The sequence below is a fragment of the Sinocyclocheilus grahami genome, unplaced genomic scaffold (assembly GCF_001515645.1).
Source record: "Sinocyclocheilus grahami isolate Dianchi unplaced genomic scaffold, SAMN03320097.WGS_v1.1 scaffold637.1, whole genome shotgun sequence".
NCBI classification, from domain to species: domain Eukaryota; kingdom Metazoa; phylum Chordata; class Actinopteri; order Cypriniformes; family Cyprinidae; genus Sinocyclocheilus; species Sinocyclocheilus grahami.
Window position 1 is genome coordinate 336,109 of NW_015505816.1, and position 24,616 is coordinate 360,724.

At 37.3% G+C, this 24,616-nt stretch overlaps 1 protein-coding gene across 1 annotated transcript; it reads left to right on the plus strand.

Moving 5' to 3' along the window:
• Nucleotides 1-9,760: 9,760 nt before the first annotated feature.
• Nucleotides 9,761-11,061, plus strand: LOC107558230 (DCN1-like protein 3). Its single transcript, XM_016241858.1, has one exon. The coding sequence runs from the start codon at nt 9,857-9,859 to the stop codon at nt 10,361-10,363; it is 507 nt and encodes a 168-aa protein (XP_016097344.1). The 5' UTR covers nt 9,761-9,856; the 3' UTR covers nt 10,364-11,061.
• The last annotated feature ends 13,555 nt before the right edge of the window (nt 11,062-24,616 follow it).

Consider the following 24,616-nt stretch of genomic DNA (forward strand, 5'->3'; position numbering starts at 1 on the left):
TTGGCCAGGTTAAGTTGAAGGTGATGGTCCTTCATCCAACAAGAAATGTCTGATAGACAAGCTGAGATGCGAGCAGCTATCGTCGGATCATCAGGATGGAATGAGAGGTAGAGTTGAGTGTCATCAGCATAGCAGTGATATGAAAAGCCATGTTTCTGAATGACAGAACCTAGTGATGCCATGAAGAAAGAGAAAAAAAGTGGTCCAAGAACTGAGCCCTGAGGCACCCCAGTAGTTAGATGTTGCAACTTGGACACCTCACTTCTCCAAGATACCTTGAAGGACCTATCTGAGAGGTAAGACTCAAACCACTGGAGTGCAGTTCCTGAGATGACCTTTGCCAATAGGTTTGACAGGAGGATCTGGTGGTTAACCGTGTAAAAAGCAGTGGACAGATCCAGCAAGATAAGTAATGAAGATTTGGAATCCACTCTTGCCAGTCTTAGGGCTTCAACAACTGGGAGCAAGGCAGTCTCGGTTGAATGCCCACTTCTGAAACCAGACTGGTTGCTGTTGAGGAGGTTGTTCTGTGTGAGAAAGGCAGACACTTGGTTAAACAGCTCGTTCAAGTGTTTTTGAAATGAAAGGAAGAAGGGAAACCGGTCTGTAGTTATCTAAAAGAGATGGGTTAAAGGTGGGTTTCTTAAGTAGTGGGGTTATACGAGCCTGTCTGAATGCTGAGGGGCAAAAACCAGTGTGAAGGGATGTGTTAATGATGTGTGATAATATAAATAATAATATAAATAATATTAAGTAATGAATGCAGTAATCATCAATCATGTATTTCACATCTTATACTAGGCTATATATATATACTATAAAAATAGTAAGAGCAGAAAACACTACAGCTCAATCAATTTGGATATATCAGGTTGCCATGGCAATGAGGTTGTCGTTGCCACTCGTCGAGTGGCTAGAATCAATGGTTTGTAACCTGTCTTTGAGGGAGGTGTCAGTCTTTGGTGGGTTATCGCTCCCAAACTCTTTGACAGGCATGAAAAGGGCAGCACAAGATTAACCTTAAACTAAAACCAAAGCTGACAGATGTGGAGGAAATAAAGTGTCTTTTTTGTCTGTATTTTTCTACAATTTTTAGCATTTTTATCCATCACTCTAAGTATATGTTTCACTCTTTACATTCATTCATGATGCTTATCAGACAACATGATGGACAGCAAAACAAGACAAATCTCATGAAATGAGGCCTATACGATTTGGTCAGAATGTCTTATTAGGTTTTTTTTTTTTTTCAGATAATTTATGGTTTGAACTGTAAGATCTCATATTACTGCTTCTCAAGATTAGAAGAACAAAAGACATCCGCCCTGGTGCCAATAGAAAGAGTTGAACTGGAGTCTTGAAGGTTGTTTGTAATTGAGTCAGGCGCGGGAAGATGTTTTCGGTTGGGGGTGCTGTGTGTGTCCGTGTTGGGTGAAATGAAAGGGGGGCACGGGGGGGGGGGGGTCACCTCATTTGACAACTCCACAAAGCACTACAAGTGCGTCGATATGAACACTCGTTTAAGTGGCATATACACACTGGGAAATTTGACTGCATATCACATTTTTTAAATTATCGATAGTAGCTGATCAATGTCGGGGGTTGGGCTGGGTCCACTAGGCTTACTTGTCTCCGTGCTCGTGCTGGAGCTGGTTCACTTATGTCGGTGCTCGTGCTGGGGCTGGTGTTGGATGCCGATTTTGGAAAGTTTTTGCTGGGATGGGCATTTAAAAAAATCTGAAATTCACTTTTGCGCCATTACCTCCTTGTATTAAAGTTAATCTTGTTCGCATTCTGTATAGTTCATGTCTGATACCACGCGCTAGCATCACATGTTCATGAGGATTAGGCTAATCATCCCATATAGAAAACATCACAAGTAAAATTAATCATGTTTATAAAGATAAACATGGGTTTATTATAGCCCACGAACAATTTACATTTCAGAGATCGTTACAAATAAATTATTACATGCTAAAACTGAATAAATTTAAATGAACAAACTTGACGTTGCATTTGCAACCATGTGAAAACAGGGGGTGCTGCAGCCCCCTCAGCACCCCTACTTCCCGCGTCCCTGACTTGAGTCTTCTTTAAAAGAATCAAGCTCAGGTCACTAATTCTTTATATATTCCAAACTGCTCTGAGAAACCGCTGAAAACATGAGCCCCATGTGTACTATTAGTATGTTTAATAGATGACAAAACAGGGCATCGCCTCATGACTTTGAAGCATGTGGCACATGCAGACCATTGTTTATTTTAAATCACAGCTTTTTGAAGTTTAATAATTACTGAAGGCCATACTGTGATGTTAATTTAATTAATTGTTCAGCCCTAAGAGAAAAAGTCCTCCGTTTATCTCACTTGACAATAAACTATTGATTTTGGAAGTTAAAGCCAAACAGAAGAAAAAAATCCCTCTTTTTCTTTCTTCTTGGTATTTCTCTTCACTTTGAAGCCTACAGCACATGCAGACCATTTGTTATTTAAATCACAGTTTTCTGCAGTTTAATAATCTCTGAAGGCCATATCGTGATGTTAATTTTATGAATTATGCAGCCCTAAGAGAAAAGGCATCTTATTTATCTCACTTGACAATAAACTATTGATTTTGGAAGTTAAAGTCAACATGAAATAAAAATAGACCTCTTTTACTTTCTTCATGTACATTCCTGGTATTTCTGATTTATCAGTGAATGTTACTTCAAAGAATATTCTTCCTTTCCTTTCAACATTGCGTATAGGGCATATAGGGCAGGTATTCATTTATTTATGAAAATACCACGCAAAACTTTGAGGTCAGTAAGATTCTTTCTCTCTTTTTTATAACAAAAATAATACTTGTGTTCAGCATAATTAAGTGACAATAAATGCATTAGTACTTTTACAAAAGATGAAAATCACAGTTTCAAAAAAAAAAGTTGTACAACTGTTTTCAACATTGACAGTAATTAGAAATGTTTCTTGAGCAGCAAATCAGCATATTGGAATGATTTCTGAAGGATCATGTGACACTAAAGGCTGAAGTAATGACTGCTGAAAATTCAGCTTTGCATCACAGGTGTCACAAATCCAGTCTATGAACTTCCGTTCACTCACCACCAGAGGTCACCCGCTCACTACATTGACTCTCACACTACACAGACTGTTACACATCACCCTGGACTACATTTCCCATGCTCCATTGCACTAATTACAATCTCATCTGAAACCAATCACACACAGCTGCTACCAATAACACAAAATATATAAATCAGTCTCACACCACCATTCAACGCAGAGTATTGTATGTGCTTATCGCCAGTAGTGATAGCTACTTTACAGAGCCCTCATTAGTTTCCCAGTCCTAGCCTAGTCTTGCCCTGTCTGTTTTCTTGGTTTCTGATCTTTGCCTGTTTTCCTGGATTTATCCCTCTAGTCTCGCCCTTTTGATTCTGTTCGCCGATCGTTGACCTACGCTAGCCCTAGGATTATTCTTGTCTTGCCCGCCATATACCTGTTTGCCATTGTTCGACCCTGCCTGTGTTTCTGACCTCTTCTGCTTTAAATAAAAGCTTGCACATGGATCTGCATGTCTCACGTCTTTTCAGCCCCGTTACAACAGGAATAAATCACATTTTTAAATATATTCAAATAGAAAACGTTTATTTAAAATTGTAATAATATGTCGCAATATTACCGTTTTTACTGTATTTCTATCAAACAAATACAGCCTCAGTGAGCATAGATGACTTCTATTAAATATTTTACAAAAAAATTTAAAATCTTACTGACCCCAAACTTTTGAGCAGTATTAAAACGAAATCTGAAAAACTAAACTTAAATCCTGTAGCACCAAATGACACTGAATCACATTTATGTCTTGTCAGGGGTTTTTATATGAATACATCTTGACTCCAAAAAGATATCTTTGTTGACAGACAAGAGCTTCAGGAACGCCATAGAGAACTTTCCAAGAATGACTCTCAGACGTGGCCACAGGAAGCCAGACTGCAAAAACCGAGTACAGCGCTCTCCTTGTCAGCACACATTATCTAAATGCACCTCCTCTACATAGTCAAGCAGAAAAAATTCAGAAACCTCAAAGGTCACAATCACCCATGCTGCCAGACAAGATCAATAAGCAATTAGCTCAGCAATAGCACCAGTTAATCATCCCTCACTTTTTACCTGAGCTACACAGCACAAGCTCTTCTGACTATTTTATCGATCCTTACTTCTGCTTCATAAAAAATGGAGCTCATTCCCTCTCAATTGTTACAAAAATATCTATTTCAGACATTATAATGAAAGTTATAAAGTAATGCAGGCGTCTAACGGCGTAATTTACCATCAAGTCATCGCATTCACTATTAAAGATTGTTAATGTTTTCTGTAATGTTCCTTCAAGGTACAATGATCTCCATTGTTTGATAAAGATTGATCATTAGGCCTGTGCTGCGATGCAAGCCCAGGTTTCATAATGGTGGTTTCAATTCTCATTGCTCTGGCTCTGAGGTTGTGGCACAAACCTCATTATAACCTAATCAGTTGAATAACCAAGCAGAGGGAACGAATACATCCTGTGTAACATCCTGTTCAGCACAGGGAACGGGTTTTTACACACTATTTAATTGCCCGCTAATGTGGCCTCAACAGGGAGGCTGAGTGGAGACTGGGGATATGAAATTCAATCATAACAATAATTAATCACTACACAACTTTCCCTAATGCAAATGAACAGATCCTTTATCACACATCTTTTTAGGATTTCCACTTCTCTAAGCAGCAAGTATTCTTTGACTTGATAATCCACTTGATAAATAAATAGATATAGATATTTAAAGGGACAGTTCACCCAAAACTGAAAATTCTGTCTTTATTTGCTCTCAGTGTTGTTTCACTTTAATGCATTTAATGAACAGCATTTTCCACAAAGGAATACCATAAATTTATCATATAAGTATGTTATCATTTGAAAACCAAGCTTTGTGTGATAAATCTCATTATTCACTGAGAAACCTGCCTTTTGCTGCAAATTGCAAACATTATTTGCGTTTTCGTGTATGTGGCAGCTTTGAAGAGCAGCATGAACATTCTATTTAATGTACTCTCTTATGTTCCACAGAAGATTGAATATGTAGGCCTATTGATCTGAAAGTTCTGAAAGCTTTTGCTTTATTACTAAAACGTATTATACAGCAAAAATAAATAAACTTCCCCATATCAATTTGAGTTACTGATAATTCACATATGCAAAACGTGAAATAATATGCCACATAGCATTTTAAAAATGAGGCAAAACAACATTTGTGTAAATATGTGGTGACGAATAGTATGAAAAATACACTACAGACATCACATGGGGCAAAAAGCCTTAACATTTTAAGAGAACTGCAAACTGGAACTGGCCTGAGTGTATTTTGCTCTCTTGGATAGTTTTATATAATTTGAAACATTACATCAGCGGAGAAGATGCATGGGCATTAGTTTGCATTATTTCAGAAGGTGACAAATGCAGAAATGACCACATTTAAGCATTTTAAAGGGCTCAATCTGCTCACTCTTTTACAGCTGAGCTGATTTAGTTTACAAACAATTAATGAACTGAGAATGTCATAAGACATTCATGACCTAAATATAATTTCCCTTTACAATGATCAATACTAAAATTAGGCAGTAACTTTGTTTCATCAGTCACAGGTAAATTCAAGCTCCGACGATATCCCGGTTCTCTGCTTTTTTTTGACCGGATCGTTGAATCAGTGAGTTGTTGACTAATGCTGCAATCGGATCAGTCCGATTCGCGAGTGAATCGTTCATCGTTTTCACTGTGTTCAGTGTATCAATTTGTGAACCAATTCAACAGGTTAATTGGAAAGAAGGTCGTTCAAGAATCTTATATCGCTCCTCAAATAAAAATACAGATACTTGAAAAATGCACTTAAGCACAGTAACAAAGTAAAAATAGTAGTTACTGTATGTGGGTTTGGAACAACGTGAAGGTGAGTAAATGATGACAGAATGTTTTGAGGTGAAGTATAGAGAGGACAAAAAATTGAATTTAATTTTAAATGACAGCTTTTTCCACAGATTGACATGTTTCTGTCTCTCTAAAGCATCGTAAAATGAATCCATATGAATCGAGCAGTTTAAATCCTGTTTAAAGCAGTTTAAAGTCTAAATCCTGTGAAAAGTTAAAATCTCTATAATGAGCAGATTTAATTTAGACTTTTATTCACATATAAACACACATTATGTCACATATATACACACAGTAAACACATACTGTACATACCGCCTCACATATGGTAAACATGGGCATCACACGCTAAAACAAACATCATTGGTTCTCGTGCATCTCCTGCACACGTTTAAGATTCTGTGTTTACCATAATAATTGCGCTAGGTTTGTGTCAATAATTGTTTAGATGTAAATACAAGCCTAAATTAAATATGTTCATCATATAAAGTGACTCTCAACACAAGACTTAAACCACTCTATTGACTTGTGTTCATTTTACGACATCTTAATGACCTTTTTGGATCTTCTCTGTTTTTGTTACATGGACTTTCAATGGGACAGAAACCTTTCAGGTTTTAATAAAAAATCTTAAATTTAGTTTCAAAGATCATGATGGTAAGTGATGACAGATTTTTTTTTTTTGGGTGAACTAACCCATTAAGTCCAAGTCTACACTGCACACAAACACACATTGAGGTTACACTGGTGAAGCTCCAAACCACCTCATAGAGGGAATCTGTTGAGCAACAGTGTCACCTGCAGGGGGGTTTCTAATCAAGATACATTTTACAGTAGGACGTGCACTAACATTCTCTTTAGCTTTCTTATTTTATAGATGCTTTCCACAAACATGGTACAAAATAAGACAACATGTTAAAAAAATGAAGTCGTTTTTCTTCAACAATTGGTCAATGAAATGGTCAGTTAACCTTTGGAATATGGTGAATGTTGCTCTCAGGAAGTCAAGCTAAACGAGCTATTTTACATTATACTATTTTTATATATTTTTATATAACATATTTTTATATACATTTAAAAAGTCTAAATACAATTGAATATGTGATTGTTCAGTTTTTCTTGTCATTAACATTAAATAAGCACACAAATAAAATAGAAAAAAAAATATGATTTTAAAATAAATAAAATAACTAATTTTAAAATCTATGCCAGAATAGGTACCAGGGCTGCAAATTTATCATAAATTAAATTATGACTCACTAGAGCTATCTAAAACATTGCTGAGGTCTCTTTTCTTAATTTTCATATTGATTTCCAAGACAAAAGTGTAGTTATTAGTTCAGCATGTTGTTGTGGATGTGTTAATCTCACTGTCAGTGTTGGGGGTAACGCATTACAAGTATGACTGAGTTACGTAATCAGATTACTTTTTAAGTAACTAGTAAAGTAACACATTACTTTTTAATTTAAAAGGAAATATCTGAGTTACTTTTTCAAATAAATAATGCCAGTTACTTTGTTTCCCATGTCGTGACTGACAGCTCTCGTGTTGCCATGTTGAGAGAAATCTGGAGTAAGTGGGAGGCATTGTGTGTGCTGTGTGAACATGATGCTTACTGTAGTTCAAAACGAAATATGAATGTATTTACTCATCTCACCTGCACAAAAACAGATTCAGTATACCTCAAAATGAATAAAAACAGTCAAATGCATATCAGAATATGTATACAAACCTGCAATAATTAAATGGTAAATAACACAAATATAATTTATGTATGTAATCCCATTTTATTAACCAATGTCTTTGCTATTGACCTTCGATGATCCAACTCAACCATACTGAGCAAAAATGACACATTTGTGTTTCATTTTTTTTATTGCTGAATAGTGTTTAACTTTCCTCTCCTGCATCATATTCTTCATGCAATTAGTTTGAGCCGCGCCCTCTACTGTACAGACATTAATTTACATTTCCTTCAGCCTTCAGCCACTTTTGTTGTGAAAAAGGCCTTTACATTTGTAAAAGAAGAACTTTTTATATTAAAAACAAACAAGCAAGCCCTGCCCAGATGTAAAAAATAACTCAAAAGTTATGTAGCGCAATACTTTCCGTAAAAAGTAACTAAGTAACATAATTAGTTACTTTTTTAGGGAGTAACACAATATTGTAATGCATTACTTTTAAAAGTAACTTTCGCCAACACTGCTCACTGTTATTTTAAATTACATTCTGTATTCAGCAGACAGTAAACGTACATAAATCCTGCATACATTTAATGTGTTGTAATGCATAATGCAAGTTATTTTTGGTAGTTCATTATTATTCGTTTATTAGTTTTTTTTGCAGCCGTGGCCTAATGGTTAGAGCTTCGGACTTGTAACCAGAAGGTTGAGGGTTCGAGTCTCAGGTCCGGCAGGAATTGTGGGTGGGGTGAGTGAATGTACAGCGCTTTCTTCCACCCTCAATACCACAACTGAGGTGAGACCCTTGAGCAAGACACCGAACCCCCAACTGCTCCCTGGGTGCCGCAGCAATATGGCTGCTCTGGGTGTGTGTTCATGATATGTGTGTGTTCACTACTGATGCCACACGTCACTTCTTCTTCTTTCAAATAATGTATTTAAGTGTTAATAAATTTGTGCTGTCTGAAGAAAAAATAATTATGTAAATGTTTTTATTGTCATCAGAAAAAAAATCTTTTTTCATATATTATGAAAAATATTTTCATGGTTCATGGATTTATTTGGACCGCCTTAAAATATATCGAAAATAAAAATGTGGGAATACTGATAATAATGTATTACTACTGCAAAATCAAATTTGAATATTTTAGAATAATGAAAACAACAATAGATTTAACAGTGTATTACTACAATATTATTTTTTGGGTTTGTTTGGCTTCCAAAAACATCAACATGAATGAAAAGTGGATCAGGGCTGTATAGCCCCAATAGAACATTTTAGACAAGTTAATATTATTTTATTATAATATTAATATGAATATTTTTACTATGTCATTTTGTCCCTGAGCAGTGGCATTAAATTACTTTTTAATGCGTTTGTGTGCTAAGCTTACACTGCAAGTGACAAACAAAACATGCAAATAAATCATTAATCACAATAATGTGTATGACAAGTAATAGCCAAATTATAAAGTGTGTGTGGTGAGAAATGACTGTGTGATGTTTCTGGATTGTCAGGAACTGGAGAAGGAGCGGACTGACCTGCTGGAGGATGTCACAGCCAATAAACGTAAAATGAAGGAACTGGAGGATAATTTACTGTTTAGGCTAACTAGCACGCAGGGCTCCCTGGTGGATGACGAGAGCCTCATCACAGTGCTGGGAAACACGAAACGCACTGCAGAGGAGGTCACACAGAAACTCCAGATTGCTGCTGAGACTGAGATCCAGATCAATGCGGCCCGCGAGGAATACAGACCCGGTGGGGGCTTAGAGCTCGTCTGTCTTTTTAGTGATTTAATTTTTTTTGTTTTTCAACGATACATCGAGAAATTTGCTTCATCTCTTCCTCTAGTTTGTTAGTCTTATGATGTGACAATTATTGGAATTACCACAAGCTGTAAAACGTCACGTAAATAGAATCCTTCATACATCTCAGATGATCCAATCACAAGTGCACAGAGCTAAATACAGGTGTACATATGGTCCAAGATATTTTGTGATTGGACTGGTTAACCACATTCAGAGGTGAAAAACAGAAACTATTGCATTTGCACTGTATATGCTAATCTGTACAAAAACTTCCCTGACTATATATACAACACACACATATATATATATTTCATTCTTTTGCTAAATTCCAATTATAATTGTTTTGTATAAGGATTCATTATCAATTCAATTCTGAACAAATCCTGCCCTATTGAATATGGTTGCGCTTGTGTGTCTCAGGAAGGAGTTTGTGGATGGCTGTAAGGCGATCCAGGCCGACAGTATCCCAGGGATCTGCTCTCGGTTCTCCATGCTGCTAGAGGAGTCCCGTGGAGAAGAGAGTTTCAAAGATCTCTACCGCTTCACCTTCCAGTTCGGGCTGGACGCCGAGCAGGGCCAGCGCTCGCTGCAGCGCTCCATCGCCATCGCGCTGTGGCGGCTCGTCTTCACGCTGGACACGCCGCCGCTGCTGGAGCACTGGCTGGACTTCCTGTCGGAGAATCCGTGCGGCGTGCGCGGCATCTCTCGCGACACCTGGAACATGTTTCTGAACTTCACACAGAGCATCGGCCAGGACCTCAGCAACTACAGCGAGGACGAGGCCTGGCCCAGCCTGTTCGACTCCTTCGTGGAGTGGGAGACAGAAAGACAGAGGAGAGAACAGTCGGACTCTGCCGCCGCCGAGACAGACTGCGAGCCTAGGTCCGTGTGGCCGGGATCTTGAGGGCGGCCGTGTTTGGGATGGTGGTGAATTCTGGACGATGACGTGCAGAGGTGTTTCTGAGCCCGTCACTCTCCATCCTGATTTGTGACTCTTATTCGAATTATTGCTATGAAATTTCCCGGTCTTACCGCATTGGGCAACCTCTCGGACTTTTGTTTTAATGAAAGGGCTCCAAACAAATAGTTTTTTTTAAGCACTTTTATTTAAGTTATTGCTATTGTTCATTTAATTTGTTTTAACGTTCACATTTCATCCAGAGCGGTTTCTTCTCGCTAATATTTTGGGATTGACCAACACGCCAAAGAAAAGGGAATTCTGTCAGCTGCCGACCGAGTTCGAACACACACACACACACACACACACAGATATTTATGCACACAAGAAACACGCGCGTGCACACGCCAGCATAAACGCTGCAGGGAATGTGTTTTAACGGTTATTTTTGGTTGAAGGGTGTGTGGTGGTTCTGCTGGTTCTGTTTAACATCAGACTGTGGTGATTGATGTCCTGAAGCCCTCAAAACCTCATTTCTGTGCTTCCCTAATCATTTCTGACTTTATTTTGTTCTTCTCATTCACGTCTCCTCTGATGCATTCATTGGTTCTGCGATTCTCATATATTCTCAGTGGTCAGATGTGTGTGAGTGGGAAATACAGATTCATTTGCAGTTGGATGTCTGCTGTGAGCTTTTACTTTTATTTTACAGTTTACATATAATTATTAATTTATGCATATGTGAACAGAATGAGCTTTGTGTGTATACTTTTTGCATAAATATAAGCCTAATTTAGGACCATTATGATTTTTAGCATTTTTATTATGTGACATTATTTTTATGATAAACACATGTCCCATTGATATTCATATTACCGTAATGCAGGGGGGGAAATGCAAGGAAAATTAAGATTTTAAGTAATGTTGGCTGAAAATGCTGAATAATCTTTCTTTCATTCTTTATACTAATTAAATTCAGAACTACAATTTTACTATCTAAGTAATACAGTTGAGGTCAAAAGTTTACATCCCCCTTTCATAATCTGCAAAATGTTGATTATTTTACCAAAATAAGAGGGATCATAAAAATGCATGTTATTGTTTATTTAGTACTGACCTGAACAAGATATTTCACATAAAATATATTTACATATAGTCCACAAGAGAAAATAATGGTTGAATTTATAAAAAAATAACCCCGCTCATTCTTAATACTGTGTTGTTACCTGAACGATCCACAGCTGTTTTGTTGTTGTTGTTGTTGTTGTTGTTTTTGTTTTTTGTTCAGTGATAGTTGTTCATGAGTTCCTTGTTTGTCCTGAACAGTTGCTGTTCTTCAGAAAAATCCTTCAGGTCCCACAAATTCTTTGGTTTTCCAGCATCTTCTGCATATTTTAACCTTTTCCAAAAATGAATGTATGATTTTAAGATCCATCTTTTCACACCGAGGACAACTGAAGGACTCATATGCAACTATTACAGAAGGTTCAAACACTCACTGATGCTCCAGAAGGAAAAAGCATAGAGCGGGGGGTGAAATCGTTTTGCATTTGAAGATCAGAGTAAATTTAACTTATTTTGTCTTTTGGGAAACATGTAACTATCTTCTTTAGCCTCTCAAGGGCAGTACTACATGAAAAAAATATGCTATTTAGGCAAAATAAGAAAAATGTACACATCTCCATTCTGTTCAAAAGTCTTCTACAATGATAAACCTCACCGTAACACTATATGTTTGTATGAGAAAATACATTTTCCTTGCAACTGCTCCCAGTTGGCATTTATGAATTAGATTTTCCACATGAGGAAACCACTGTGTATGGCCTTTAGTGAGATGGTGGACTGATTTGCACAACAGTTTCACAGGACCCAATACAACATACCCATTTAGAGCTGCACTTGAAAGCACAGACCATTAATTACAAAGAAGAGAAGTGAATAATTCATTATGCTTAGGTCACTACAGGAGCAGCCTGAGGTTGGAATTGTACTGATGGACAAAAGCCCTGGAAGAGCAATGTAGATTACAAAGCCAGAACATTATCTGTCTCCCTTTCTCAATCTCTCTATCAGTCTCTCTCCTGTATGAGTCTGAGTAATTGTCATTTGAATTGCAATCAGTGAGAAATTGCACATTGGATATTTCATATGGAATCAATGACTCCTGGTATTCGATCTGTACTGGTCACACAGATTGCTTTGCAGATTGCACACATATTCAGGGACACTATGCAGTGGCCTCACAACCTTTTTTGGAAGTAGAAACACAATGCCAGTTTAACAGCTTTTATGCTTTTGTATTTAATATTAATCAGGTAATCACATAAAATCTCTCTGCTCACTGTCTGTACTCTGTTCTCACAGTCTGAAGTGAGTTTCTTTGGCCACCAGATGTCAGCATTGCAAAGACTACATCGGGACCTCATATCTTGACAGAACACTAATTTTGGGCCTATGTCTGAGAAGTGAAGTTTACTGTTACACACATTTACAATGTAGATTACAAAGCCAGAACATTATCTGTCTCCCTTTCTCAATCTCTCTATCAGTCTCTCTCCTGTATGAGTCTGAGTAATTGTCATTTGAATTGCAATCAGTGAGAAATTACACATTGGATATTTCATATGGAATCAATGACTCCTGGTATTCGATCTGTACTGGTCACACAGATTGCTTTGCAGATTGCACACATATTCAGGGACACTATGCAGTGGCCTCACAACCTTTTTTGGAAGTAGAAACACAATGCCAGTTTAACAGCTTTTATGCTTTTGTATTTAATATTAATCAGGTAATCACATAAAATCTCTCTGCTCACTGTCTGTACTCTGTTCTCACAGTCTGAAGTGAGTTTCTTTGGCCACCAGATGTCAGCATTGCAAAGACTACATCGGGACCTCATATCTTGACAGAACACTAATTTTGGGCCTATGTCTGAGAAGTGAAGTTTACTGTTGTTCTCATTTTGCAGTTTTTCTCCTCTCCCACTAAGGTTAATGTACAGTATGATGGTATGTAGCAGTGCTACATTTCTTCTTGTACTGAAGAATATTAACATGCCTTAAAACTAATAGGCACACATACAGTATATAGCGGGGATGTCTTTGGAACATCTCATAGGGAAAACAGTGCGTTGCATTTTAAATATCATATTACAAATACAAATTTTTTAAAGGAAGAGTTCACCCAGAAATTCTGTCATCATTTAATCTAATTTTACACTTATGTCTTTCCAAACCTGATTAACTTACCTTCTTCCACAGAACCCAAAAGGAGATGCTAGACAGCAAACAGTCTTTAAACTGTAAAAAAAACAGCAAACTGTTTTAAATGGTAATGAATGAATTTGCAATATTATTTTTCCATTCAATAAAATAAAGACATTACAGACAAATTATTTTTAGAGACTACAAATATAAAGCTATATATTTTTAACAAAAATAAATGTAAAAATAAATAAATAAATTCTTCATAATTTACTCACCCTCATGTTATTCCAAGTTTGTATGACTTTCTTTCTTTGTTGAGAAAAAAAGTGTTTTGTTTAGTTTTTTCCCCATGAAAGTCAATGCTCTTTGTAATATCTTCTTTTGTGTTTCACAGAAGAAAGAAAGTCATAGAGGTTTAGAACAACATGAGGGTGAGCAATGACAGAATTTTAATGCAAGAATTTAAATTTTCCGGTAAACATCCCTTTAATCGCTCAAATTGTACGGTTTGAATATAATATCTAATATAAAATATAATATAATATCTGATATAAAAATCTAAAGTAGCACATTTGACAGTGTCCTTGTTACATATGTTACATGTACTCGTAGTAATATGTAATACCAGTAGATTTTGCATAAGAAACTAACCCTAAACAAACCCTAATCCTGACCCTAACTCATGTTTAATATTACCCAGTGCCATAACTGCATATTTAGACTGTAACAAAGATATCTTAAAGTAGAGTGTAACCAAACCCAAAATGTCTGAATACAAAAAAAGTAGCTGGAAAATAACCAGATGATTTTGGCCTCCATCAAGATTCTGGAGTTCAATGTACTGACGTTGTTCTTTCATCCATCAAAGAAAATTTTAGCAGCAAAGTCTCTAAAAATAATGAAAATGCTCAAATATTCAAATAGCATTCAAAAATAGTCATTTAGTCCACTTTGTTACTATAAGTTGAGGAATATTTTATTCTAAAACTTTTTCCAGAGAAAAATAGTGTCGCCACCATTACTGAAGTAACCTTCCTACAAACTTTATCTGTGTTTACGTCAGTGTGGAATTGTGTGCCTTGTTGACGGCAAACTCATTAAGGACTAAATGAAAGTGATGAGATTTGATTTTAGACCGCATCTGGAACAAATGGCCCAGGCGTTCCCTGTTCAGTCTGGCCAATTTCGGAGGCCCGTACCAACCCACAACCCCCCTCTCCACCCGCCGACTGACACACACACACCGGTTTAGATCTGATATTTATTTCATCGGTTTTGTGTACGCAGTTGGTCTGATATGAATGTGATTCCACGCCTTGATGCAGAGACAGATTGTAAAGTGTGATTTTATTAAATCCTTCATTAGGATTCATCAGTGAGATTGGATCAGAAAAAGGTCACTGTGCAAATTCGGCCCACTCACCCCCCAACGGCACCCCTCGCTCTCGCCCTCCCTCTCGTTTGCCTTCGCTCTCTCATTTCTCTCTCATTTGCTCTAGTAGGAGGGGGGGTTGGCCACCACTACTGAAATGAATTTGCTGTGAAAATGGGGAAAAATTAGCATTATGGGCTGGTGGAGGAATACAAGGTGAAAGTGACATTATCTCCCCCTTCACGTCTCCTCCCTCTCTTCTCTTTACCCTCCTCCTCTCATTCCCCGCTTCCGTTCTCCGGTGCCTTTGCGGGACGATGGTGCCACAAATCATTTGTACGCTCTCATTTGGGTCTACAAGCCGCGATGGTGCTTACTGCTCACGGAGCAGATGACTTTCAGAGAGGGGGGAGTAAAGGGGGAACGGCTATTTTCTGGCACATGAAAACATCAGTTGGAGTTGGAGCTGAAATTGAGAGGGAAATTGCTCTCGCCATATGTCATCTTTTGCTCAGGGCTTTTTTTCCCATTGGGTGCATGCTATGCATGCATCTGCACACGAAGCAGTCTTGGTGTTAATTGTTATCATTGAAGAGTAATGTGTGCCCTAACGCCAGTTTATCTGTATCTGTAGACCTGCTGGAGTTTAGTGTACTTTAAGGCTTAGGCTAAAGAAAATCGGTGATTATGTGATCTTTCCTCACATTTACTGATTCAGTGGCTTCAGTAAGTTATTTTAGTTAGCATAGGCTGCAGGACCTTAGCTTTTCCTACTTTTGTAAGCACAGATATCAGTTGTTGTGCAAAGAATCTAAACTATCAATATAATTTTTTCTCTGTTGATCCTGTTCCGACACTCAATGTAACCCAGATCAGATGCATGTACAGTACAGTTCATCTGCCTCTGCTTTCGCTTTATCGATTGGCTAGTGAAGTCATTTGACGTAAACCATAGTGAGTCATATACTGGGGATGTGGTTTAGCAAAGAAAAAAAAATGCTGTATATTATCAATATATAATTGTCATCAATAAATAATTATTATCATCAGTGAACTGTTCCCTAGCTGAAATGTGTACTCTCTTATAATGATAATATACTTTCTGCTGTATTTGAAGTGATTTTGTGACAGTTATTTTATGTGATATATATACATTATATTTATACTGCATATTATTCATTCATTAATCACCTGTCCGGCTCAGATATAGTAACTTTCTGTTCTTTCTGTTTAATGAGACACACTTTTATTCATAAAGTCTTCTAGTTTCTTTTAGTGACAGACAATGATTTTGATGGCTTTTGTATTTTCTAAAACTAAAGTCAATGACTATAAAGACAACTATAACAATAACTATGTTAGCATCCACACCAACACACATTAATGTTCAGTTTTAAGCATGTTATGTCTGCCACTTTACAGTAAATGTGTGTGCTCTTTAAAGTTTATGGATTATGGATTATGGAGCTCTTAGTCTCTCTGTTCCAGTGAAACGATAAAACAAAATGTGCACAGTTTTAGTTGGTTAATTAAAAAACTGACAGACAGGCAAAATCTGAACCACAATATCTCATATTAAGTGAGCCGAGATGCTTCACTTTTGGTTTAAGGTGAAGTTTGGTTTAAGCCTCAGCAACAAAAGAAGCGTGAGTGTGAGTGTATAATCCCTGATGACTCTTTGAATGTCTACTTTCTGTTTTCCCAGAACCCTCTTCTTCTCTCCCCATACAGACACAATTCTTCCAGCACACTGGCTGTATTACCACTTGTGCCTGAACTGATCATCCAAACCCTATGAATGACATTACAGAGGGATTATCACCACACACTCACCCACACACACACATATATGCTGTATGCACATTCACACATTGCTTGAAGAGTCTGCTGTAGTTCTCAAATAGAAATACACCTGACCACTCAAGCGTGATTCATCTGTTACACTCACACGCTCTCGCACATGTAACGCAGACATATGCGAGTGCATGAACACACATGTACGGATCATTCACACGCTGTCGCACGGCCTTGCCCTGGAAAGCATGCGTATACACACGCATACACTGCGAGTGTGAAATAAGAATCATGCCCTAAAGCAGACTTCTGCACTCTCCATGACGGTTCCAAAGGGACCTCCATCTGTGAGATTCAAATGCAATATTTATTGCCAAATGAGACGGCCGTTATTAAAAACCATGTTTGTGTGAAATGCGTGTGCGTGGGTACACAGGTATGCATGCACACGTACATGTCCATATGTATGTTTTACATTATCTGCGTTGTGCTCCCTTTCACACAAATGAGTTGTCTATTACAAACATGCTGATTTATGGAACCCTGTTTCCACTTCAGAGTAAAAAACAAAAAGGTAATTGTGAGGTGAAGTTTAAAATAAAAAAAATATTAAGTCACATGGTGACATGTAAAGTCACAGTTATGATTTTTACTATAATTCTAATTTTATCATTAATATAATTAATAATTATATTGTTATAAATAAATATAATTACATGCATTATAATTATTATGACATTTATTGATTATTACACAATTTAGATTTTTACTCTTCACTTTATTACAACTTCATTGTGTTCAATCTACTTAAATATCTCAAATTAAAGACTATACTTAAAGCAGTTGTGACTACTATTTTTTGGCAATAACTGAAATTAGATGGGTGAACTTTTAGCTCCCAGCATACTCTGCAAAGGACTTACTTGGGAAAGTAAATGTGGAAATTAAGTGTTATTTTATGCATTTTTGAATAAATTCAAAAACCTGTTAGTGTTTACTGTTTAGTTATGTTGCACATTTGGAAGAGATTCGGTTGCTGAAGCTTTTGAGGTTACCACTGCACTGAAGAGGCTGTGGGTAGACTGAAGGATGGTTATATGACTGTGGTGTAATGAGAAATGTATTTGCAAAAGAAAAAATGAGTTAATTTGACCCTTTTTTCAGTGTAATGCAGAAATGAGGTTCCATATTCAACAAACCCATTGCATTGTGGAAGTTAATGCAGGCACCTTCCATAGGTTTAAGAAGTTCTTAAGTCATGAGACACAATTAGCAAACCATTTATTTGCATAATGTGACATATTTCTGAGCAAAATGATATTCCAGAAAAAATGTAGGCTATTACTTGATTTTATTCATCTGGACTTAACTGGATTGGGAAAAGTGGGCGTGGCATACAAGAATGCATCATTATGGTCTCTGGTCTTGTTTGACTGTTGGCTGGAGGGGAGGGGTTCAAATAATAGGGCTGGATGATGTCAGCGAACCAGAAAGTCATTTTGTTTTGATCAATGTTTATAAAAACTTTTTTTTCCCAGTGAAGTAATGTACATCAATGTGTTGTTCACAATAATACCAAGATTGTCTATTAAAAAAGGAAATGGGTCAACTTTGTTTTTGTATCGACTTCAAAGTCTGCGACAATAGAAGTGAGGAGCCCGATTCTGCTTTCTCAAACTTGGAGAGCTTCACTTGCTGTGAAAACTTTTATTAAAAACCAATTTGGCAAAGCCTAGATATGGCTGTAAACCATTTTGCCTCTCGCTTTCGACAAGCTGGAAATGAATAAAAACTGCTGATGGTCCATGTTCTGTAAGTTCCACTTCAGTTCAGTCAGTTTAGAAGATTTATCTAAACTCAATTTAAAAATTTAAATTCACCAATATATTTTAAAAACATTTACTGTAATGAATTCAGGAAATTCTTAATCATAGTTCGGCTGTTTTAAAATCTCTCCTAACCCTTAAGTATTTCTACGTCTTAATTTCCCGGCTATTCTTGGCTTGATGGCTAAGCAGTACCGCACTGATTCTAAGCGCCTCAGTCTTATCTGCTGATTATAGGGTCGTGCAGCTCTAAAGACTGATGGTTGAATGTTTACGGTTTAAAAAGATAAATTGACGGCTGCAAGGTGTGAAAGAACTGTGAGCTTTCGTTTTCTGCATCTTTGGACACAGATAATGGACTGCAAGGCTGAATCTGAAAGGTGAAGCAGAATGGATATACTTGCTGAAGAGAAAAATAAATAGCTGAAGTTTTACATGTATCTGCCTATTCCACTCAACATCTACTCTCATTTCTTTCCTTTCCCATTTCATTCATTTTCCCTCAGCTGTTTTTTGAAAAGAAACACTGGATGTGTGGGCGAAAAAGCATGCAATTCAAATACACTCTGAAGTGCAGCAACAGTGAAAGCAAAAATTATACTAATCAACATTGCAGGGCAAAAAATATATCCCAGTGCTCTGTGAGTACCCATGCGGTGGTCTGCACATTAACAAGTATTGAATAAATTGTCAAGTTGACCACATCAAATAACCCCATTGTAAGGCCTGTTGCTTTCACAGCGACCTACTTCGAAAACTCATTCTTGACCTTTCAGTTCTGGCTCCTGATAGAGGCCAGATTGGCCCCAACTAAGGGGTCCAGCACTAAGATTCTCCCTATAATTACCTTCCAAAGATGAAAGGAAAGAACACGCTGTTTTGCCTGTCTGTCGATTTACATGTCAACGTGTGTTCTGCCAAAGACTTGAGTAGGGTTTTTATGTATGTGTTAATGGTAGCTCACGTGTATATCTTTTTCTCTTCCCAAGTCTTCTAAAAGCACTATGCTAAAAGCCCCTTGGAGCTCCTAGATGATCACACGCTAACAACCCATTCAGCAGTTTACCCTCAACGTGTATTTCACCTTCCTATTCCACGTCTTGTGTACGTGTAACATGGTCAATTATGTTATAATGCAGCTATACAGTATGCCGTGCATGTTATTTTGCGGGCTGCACTGTGTGTTTTGTGCTACTGTGCTGCTTCCAATGGGCTCTTGAGAGTAAACAAAGTGCTTCACTTCACAGGGTACACATTATATGGCGCCGCATGGAACGCAGGTTTACTTTGCATGGTAAACATAATCAAACTCCACTTACATATCTTTATCTGTTCTCTTCCGTCCTCTTTCGCCCAGGGACATTTTTTTTTTGAAAACGTGCCATATGCACCACCCTATTAAACACCTTTTGGATGAAATGGACCCAAAATCACCCAAATCAATCCCTGATCTCAATGATGCTCTTGGGTCAATGATCTTGGGTCAAAAGAGAATTAATGGTTAAAAGAACGGGGAAAATTATGTAGTTTAAAACATGTAAATGTGGTCTTTGTATTCTTGTTGGTTTCATATTGTTTAAAAAATACATGCCATTTTTAAGAAACTATTTTAGATTTCTTTTGACTTGTCAAGTTGTACAACAATCAAGTAATGAAGTAATTTGGGTAACATTTTATTTTAAGGCATCCTTGTTACAAATATTACATGTACTTACTATTACAATAACAATAAATTATGCATAATTGCATGCAAGTAACCCTAAATCCTAATCCTAACCCTAAATGCCAAACCCTAATCCTAACACTAACCATATATTAAGTGCATGTAGTTAATTAATATTACTCAGTACTTAAATGTATAATTACACGGTAACATGACACCTTAAAATAAACCCAATTTTTTAAGAAAAGTTTTAATTTAATAACTGATTTGAATGAAAATGGCATGTTGTGTAACAATTAAATAATATATCAAAATATGGTTACACTTTATTTTAAGGTGTCCTTGTTACAGTATAAGGATTAGGGTTTGCTTAGGGTTACTTGCATGTAATTATGCAGAATTTATTGCTATTATAATAGTAGGTTACATTTAACAAGGACACCTTAAATTGAAGTGTTACCAAAATATATTATATATATTAAATATATAGTAGTATGTATATATATAAATACAAACCCGATTCCAAAAAAGTTGGGACACTGTACAAATTGTGAATAAAAACAGAATCCAATGATGTGGAAGTTTCAAATTTCAATATGTCATTCAGAATACAACATAGATGACATAGAAAATGTTTAAACTGAGAAAATGTATAATTTTAAGGGAAAAATAAGTTGATTTTAAATTTCATGGCATCAACACATCTCAAAAAAGTTGGGACAAGGCCATGTTTACCACTGTGTGGCATCCCCTTTTCTTTTTATAACAGTCTGCAAACGTCGGGGGACTGAGGAGACAAGTTGCTCAAGTTTAGGAATATATAATTAATTATTAATTAATAAATACCATTACGTTTCTGGGAAGTTGCACAACATTGTACAACCTGCCTAAACCTTGCCTTGTCTTAAATATGTTTCATTACTTGATATCGTAAGAAATATATTGACCTTTCATATGATGGTCTACATGGATCCTCTCTGTGATATTTTTTTTTATTTCTACAATCTTTACTTAGATATAAAATATGAATAAGTAGCAAATCCGTTCAATTCATTTTTTCTAAGAAATAGTACCTGAATAAATTAAAATAAAATAAATTTAATTAATAAAACATTTAAATGAAATACTTTTTTCCCCTAAAGCAATTATAACTTCTTAGTAATATTTTCTTTGAAAGCATTTCATTTTTTTAAATCTTCATCTTCGTCTTCATCTTCTTTCTAGCATCACCCTGACCTCTTGACCCTCTTGTGTCTGAATGACAGCAAATCCCTGCATCCATGTTCCAACATCTAGTGAATGTGTTGTTCAGGTGTCCACATACTTTTGGCCCTGTATTGTATGTTACCATAGCCTGAAGAAGACTGGATTGTCCCATTATCCAAATAATGTATTCTCATCCCATCAAGTCACTGGAAATTATGTTAGTACTTAAAGGTTCCATGTGATTCCGGTAAAGACCGTAAAACCCATCTGCACCCTTTATAGCTGCATGCAAGACTCCTCAAGGAAAGGTTTTCGCCTACAACAGCTGTGTTCACTGCGTTTTTCATGTCACACCGCCTCTGTGCATGTACGCGGGTGCGTGCGAGTGTGCGCACATGTGCATGAGCGTTAGAAAGTACACCTGCTCTGGAATGAAAATGTCCCTTGTCTGTAATTTACATGCAAATCAAAACACATCCACTTTCCAGCACAGAAATGCATTCTGGGATTGTCAGTTTCCGCTGGCCCGTACAGGTCAAGCAGAAGTTATTGTGCGTGTTTGTCACATTAAAACACATTAAATTGCCCTTGTTTCTTTCTCCTCCCAGCAAGACCCAAAGAGTTTTTACTCTTCGGTCCACATTGTGGGGAGAAAATGGCCAATTCTCCTATTTAACCTCCATTGCCATATTTATATAGCTATTTAACTCGCGCAGGCTTATTATTTGATGGTGTTTGTTCGACCCCAGGCTCTGAATTATGGAATATCATTGAAGAGTCAAGTTGTTTTTCATCTTTGCTGTGAGGCGCTATTTGTTCCCCCTACAGTTCCACATCGTTGCCTCTGATTGAACAGAAGGCAAGAAAACTGTCAAACTATCATGGATCTCTCTCTCCCGCCCTTCATTTTTTTTCTTTTACTCTCTCGCGCTTTAATATAGTATCTCTCTCATCCGCACACCCTCTCATTCTGCTTCTTGTCAATTTCCCCAGTGTGCTCTTAAACTGCTAGTGTAATTTAAATACGGAGCTCTGCGTTAGCGGGAGGCACTTTGCCTCTATGATGGGGGAGAGGATAGCAGAACAATAAGGCGAATGAGATGGGGAGGCCGGAATGGGAATTGGCTTACATTATCACACAGCATCTAAAACCAGAGTGCAGAGGGCTTCTAACACAATGCGCACTAACAGCCCTGCCCTTGAATACTAAGCAGACCTATTTAAAGCAGCACAAACAGAGCAATTTGTGTCACGTTTTGTTTCATTTGGGCGTTTTTCTTGCAATTTCACTCCGCCGCAGAACTTTATTGTGTAACGAAAAGAGATTCGACATCAAAATGCACCAAGCATCAGAGGCCGAACATCAACGGGGCCGCTCAGAGCAAGGATTGGCTGAGAGATTAGAAACGTACAGCTCTCTCGGCCCGCAATGGCACCTGCGTATGTGTTGCACGAGGGCCAAAACCTTTCCGTGAAATGCTGCACTGGAAAGATAACTGGAGTGTTGTGCCTGAGGGTCTCGCTGTGTTGAAGCTTTTCCTTCGCTTCTGTCCCCAGCTGAGCGTTTTTGGACATTTCCGAAGGACAGGAGTCCTTTTTTGTGCCGTTTCCTATCGTTGAAACAAAGCAAGTCTGTTTTACGACATGAAAAAGTGCCACTTGTTCTGTGATCCATCCTCTTCTTCTACTGTGTGGTCCTTCTTTTCCCTGATGTTGTGTTTCATTCTGTCTTTTTCTCTTCCGCCCCTCCCCCGTTCCTCTGTGGATTGTTCGGCATTATGACTAAGAGTCACTTTGAGTCACTGACCTGCTCTTTATTGATCGGGGTCGATCTGACTGTATCTCCTTCCCAGTTTCACTCAACTGAACCTCATCAATAAACAGATCCTCAAAATGATGAAGACCGGGGTAGTCAGAGAGGCGTTCTTTTCATCTTCTTAGTCACAGAATGGCTGGTCACTATTGTTTTATGTCTCTTTAGACTGCTTTCTTTGATTTCAGTCCTATTTCTCATGGCCCTGATAAATATTGATCTGGGAAATGTATTCTCTTTCTCTCAAGCTTCCTGCTTTTTTTTCATTTTTCTGGAGTGCGGTGCAAGTCTATATGTGCCTTCTGTCTTAGTGACACTAATACTTCCTCTAAACGATCCAGAAGCTTAGATTTACAAATATACTGTTACCGAACACTGGTTTACTTTACTCAAGAGCAAATAATCTCTGTGCAACCTCCTAGTTGCTGGTCTCCTATTTGTGGCAATACTGCAACATGTAGCCTACAATATAGCTAATGATGGACTTGGACTGGATATGATAAAAGGCCTTATACATTTGAAGATTTAGAGCACAACCTGGTAGAAAATATGGAGTTTGGCTATGTGATGACTATGTATGAGTTGTGACCTTCTGGACAGTTGGGGTTAGAGGGTCTTGTCCTGTTTCTTGATTTGTTCCACCCGTTTTCTACTCAACTTTATAACTGTAGTATTGAAGTTGTAAAATGGGACAAAATAAGCTTTTTAATAATTCACAAGTCATACTTTTATAAAAGAAATTCAGGAACCCAAAATTCCATCAGTTTTTTTACCGGTAGAGGGTATAAATGGACACTCTCTAAAGAGTTTATTTGCATTTGATCTCTGAACAGGATGTGGACTCCTGTAGATAAGGTCACTTCCCACACTCTCAATCTGTGCATGATTACATTTCTCAGTATATGATATATAAGGGATATGATCTCACTCACTGACTCACCATATGGTGGGGAAGTAATCTTCCTCTCCCTGCTGATTGGACAAGAGAGTGACTTCTGTAATTAGATCAGATTAGAAGAAGGATGGGGGCTTTGCCTTTGATTTTTATTGATTACTAAGACTAATTAACAAAATAATAAACACTTCTTCTTAGTTCAAAGAACAATTATCAAATAATTCAAGTACTGTCCATACATAAAAACATCTGCTTGTCTGCAGCCACAGGCATTACTTGACTGGTTAACCTCCCTATGACTAGCATCTGACCCCGGCTGGTCAAACTAAAAGTAGTAGAGGACAGGGGTCATGATTTGGGCCATTGCATTATATAGTGGCCACTATCTCTGCCGAGTAAATTGCTAAAGCATTTACACTATTGGTAAGTTGACTTGCAATGTTACATATTTTACAAAAAAAATAGAATATGATTAATTAAT

What these genes read in the sequence shown, in the direction of transcription:
- LOC107558230 (XM_016241858.1), top strand. Translation starts at nt 9,857, where the DNA reads ATGGTTGCGCTTGTGTGTCTCAGGAAGGAGTTTGTGGATGGCTGTAAG.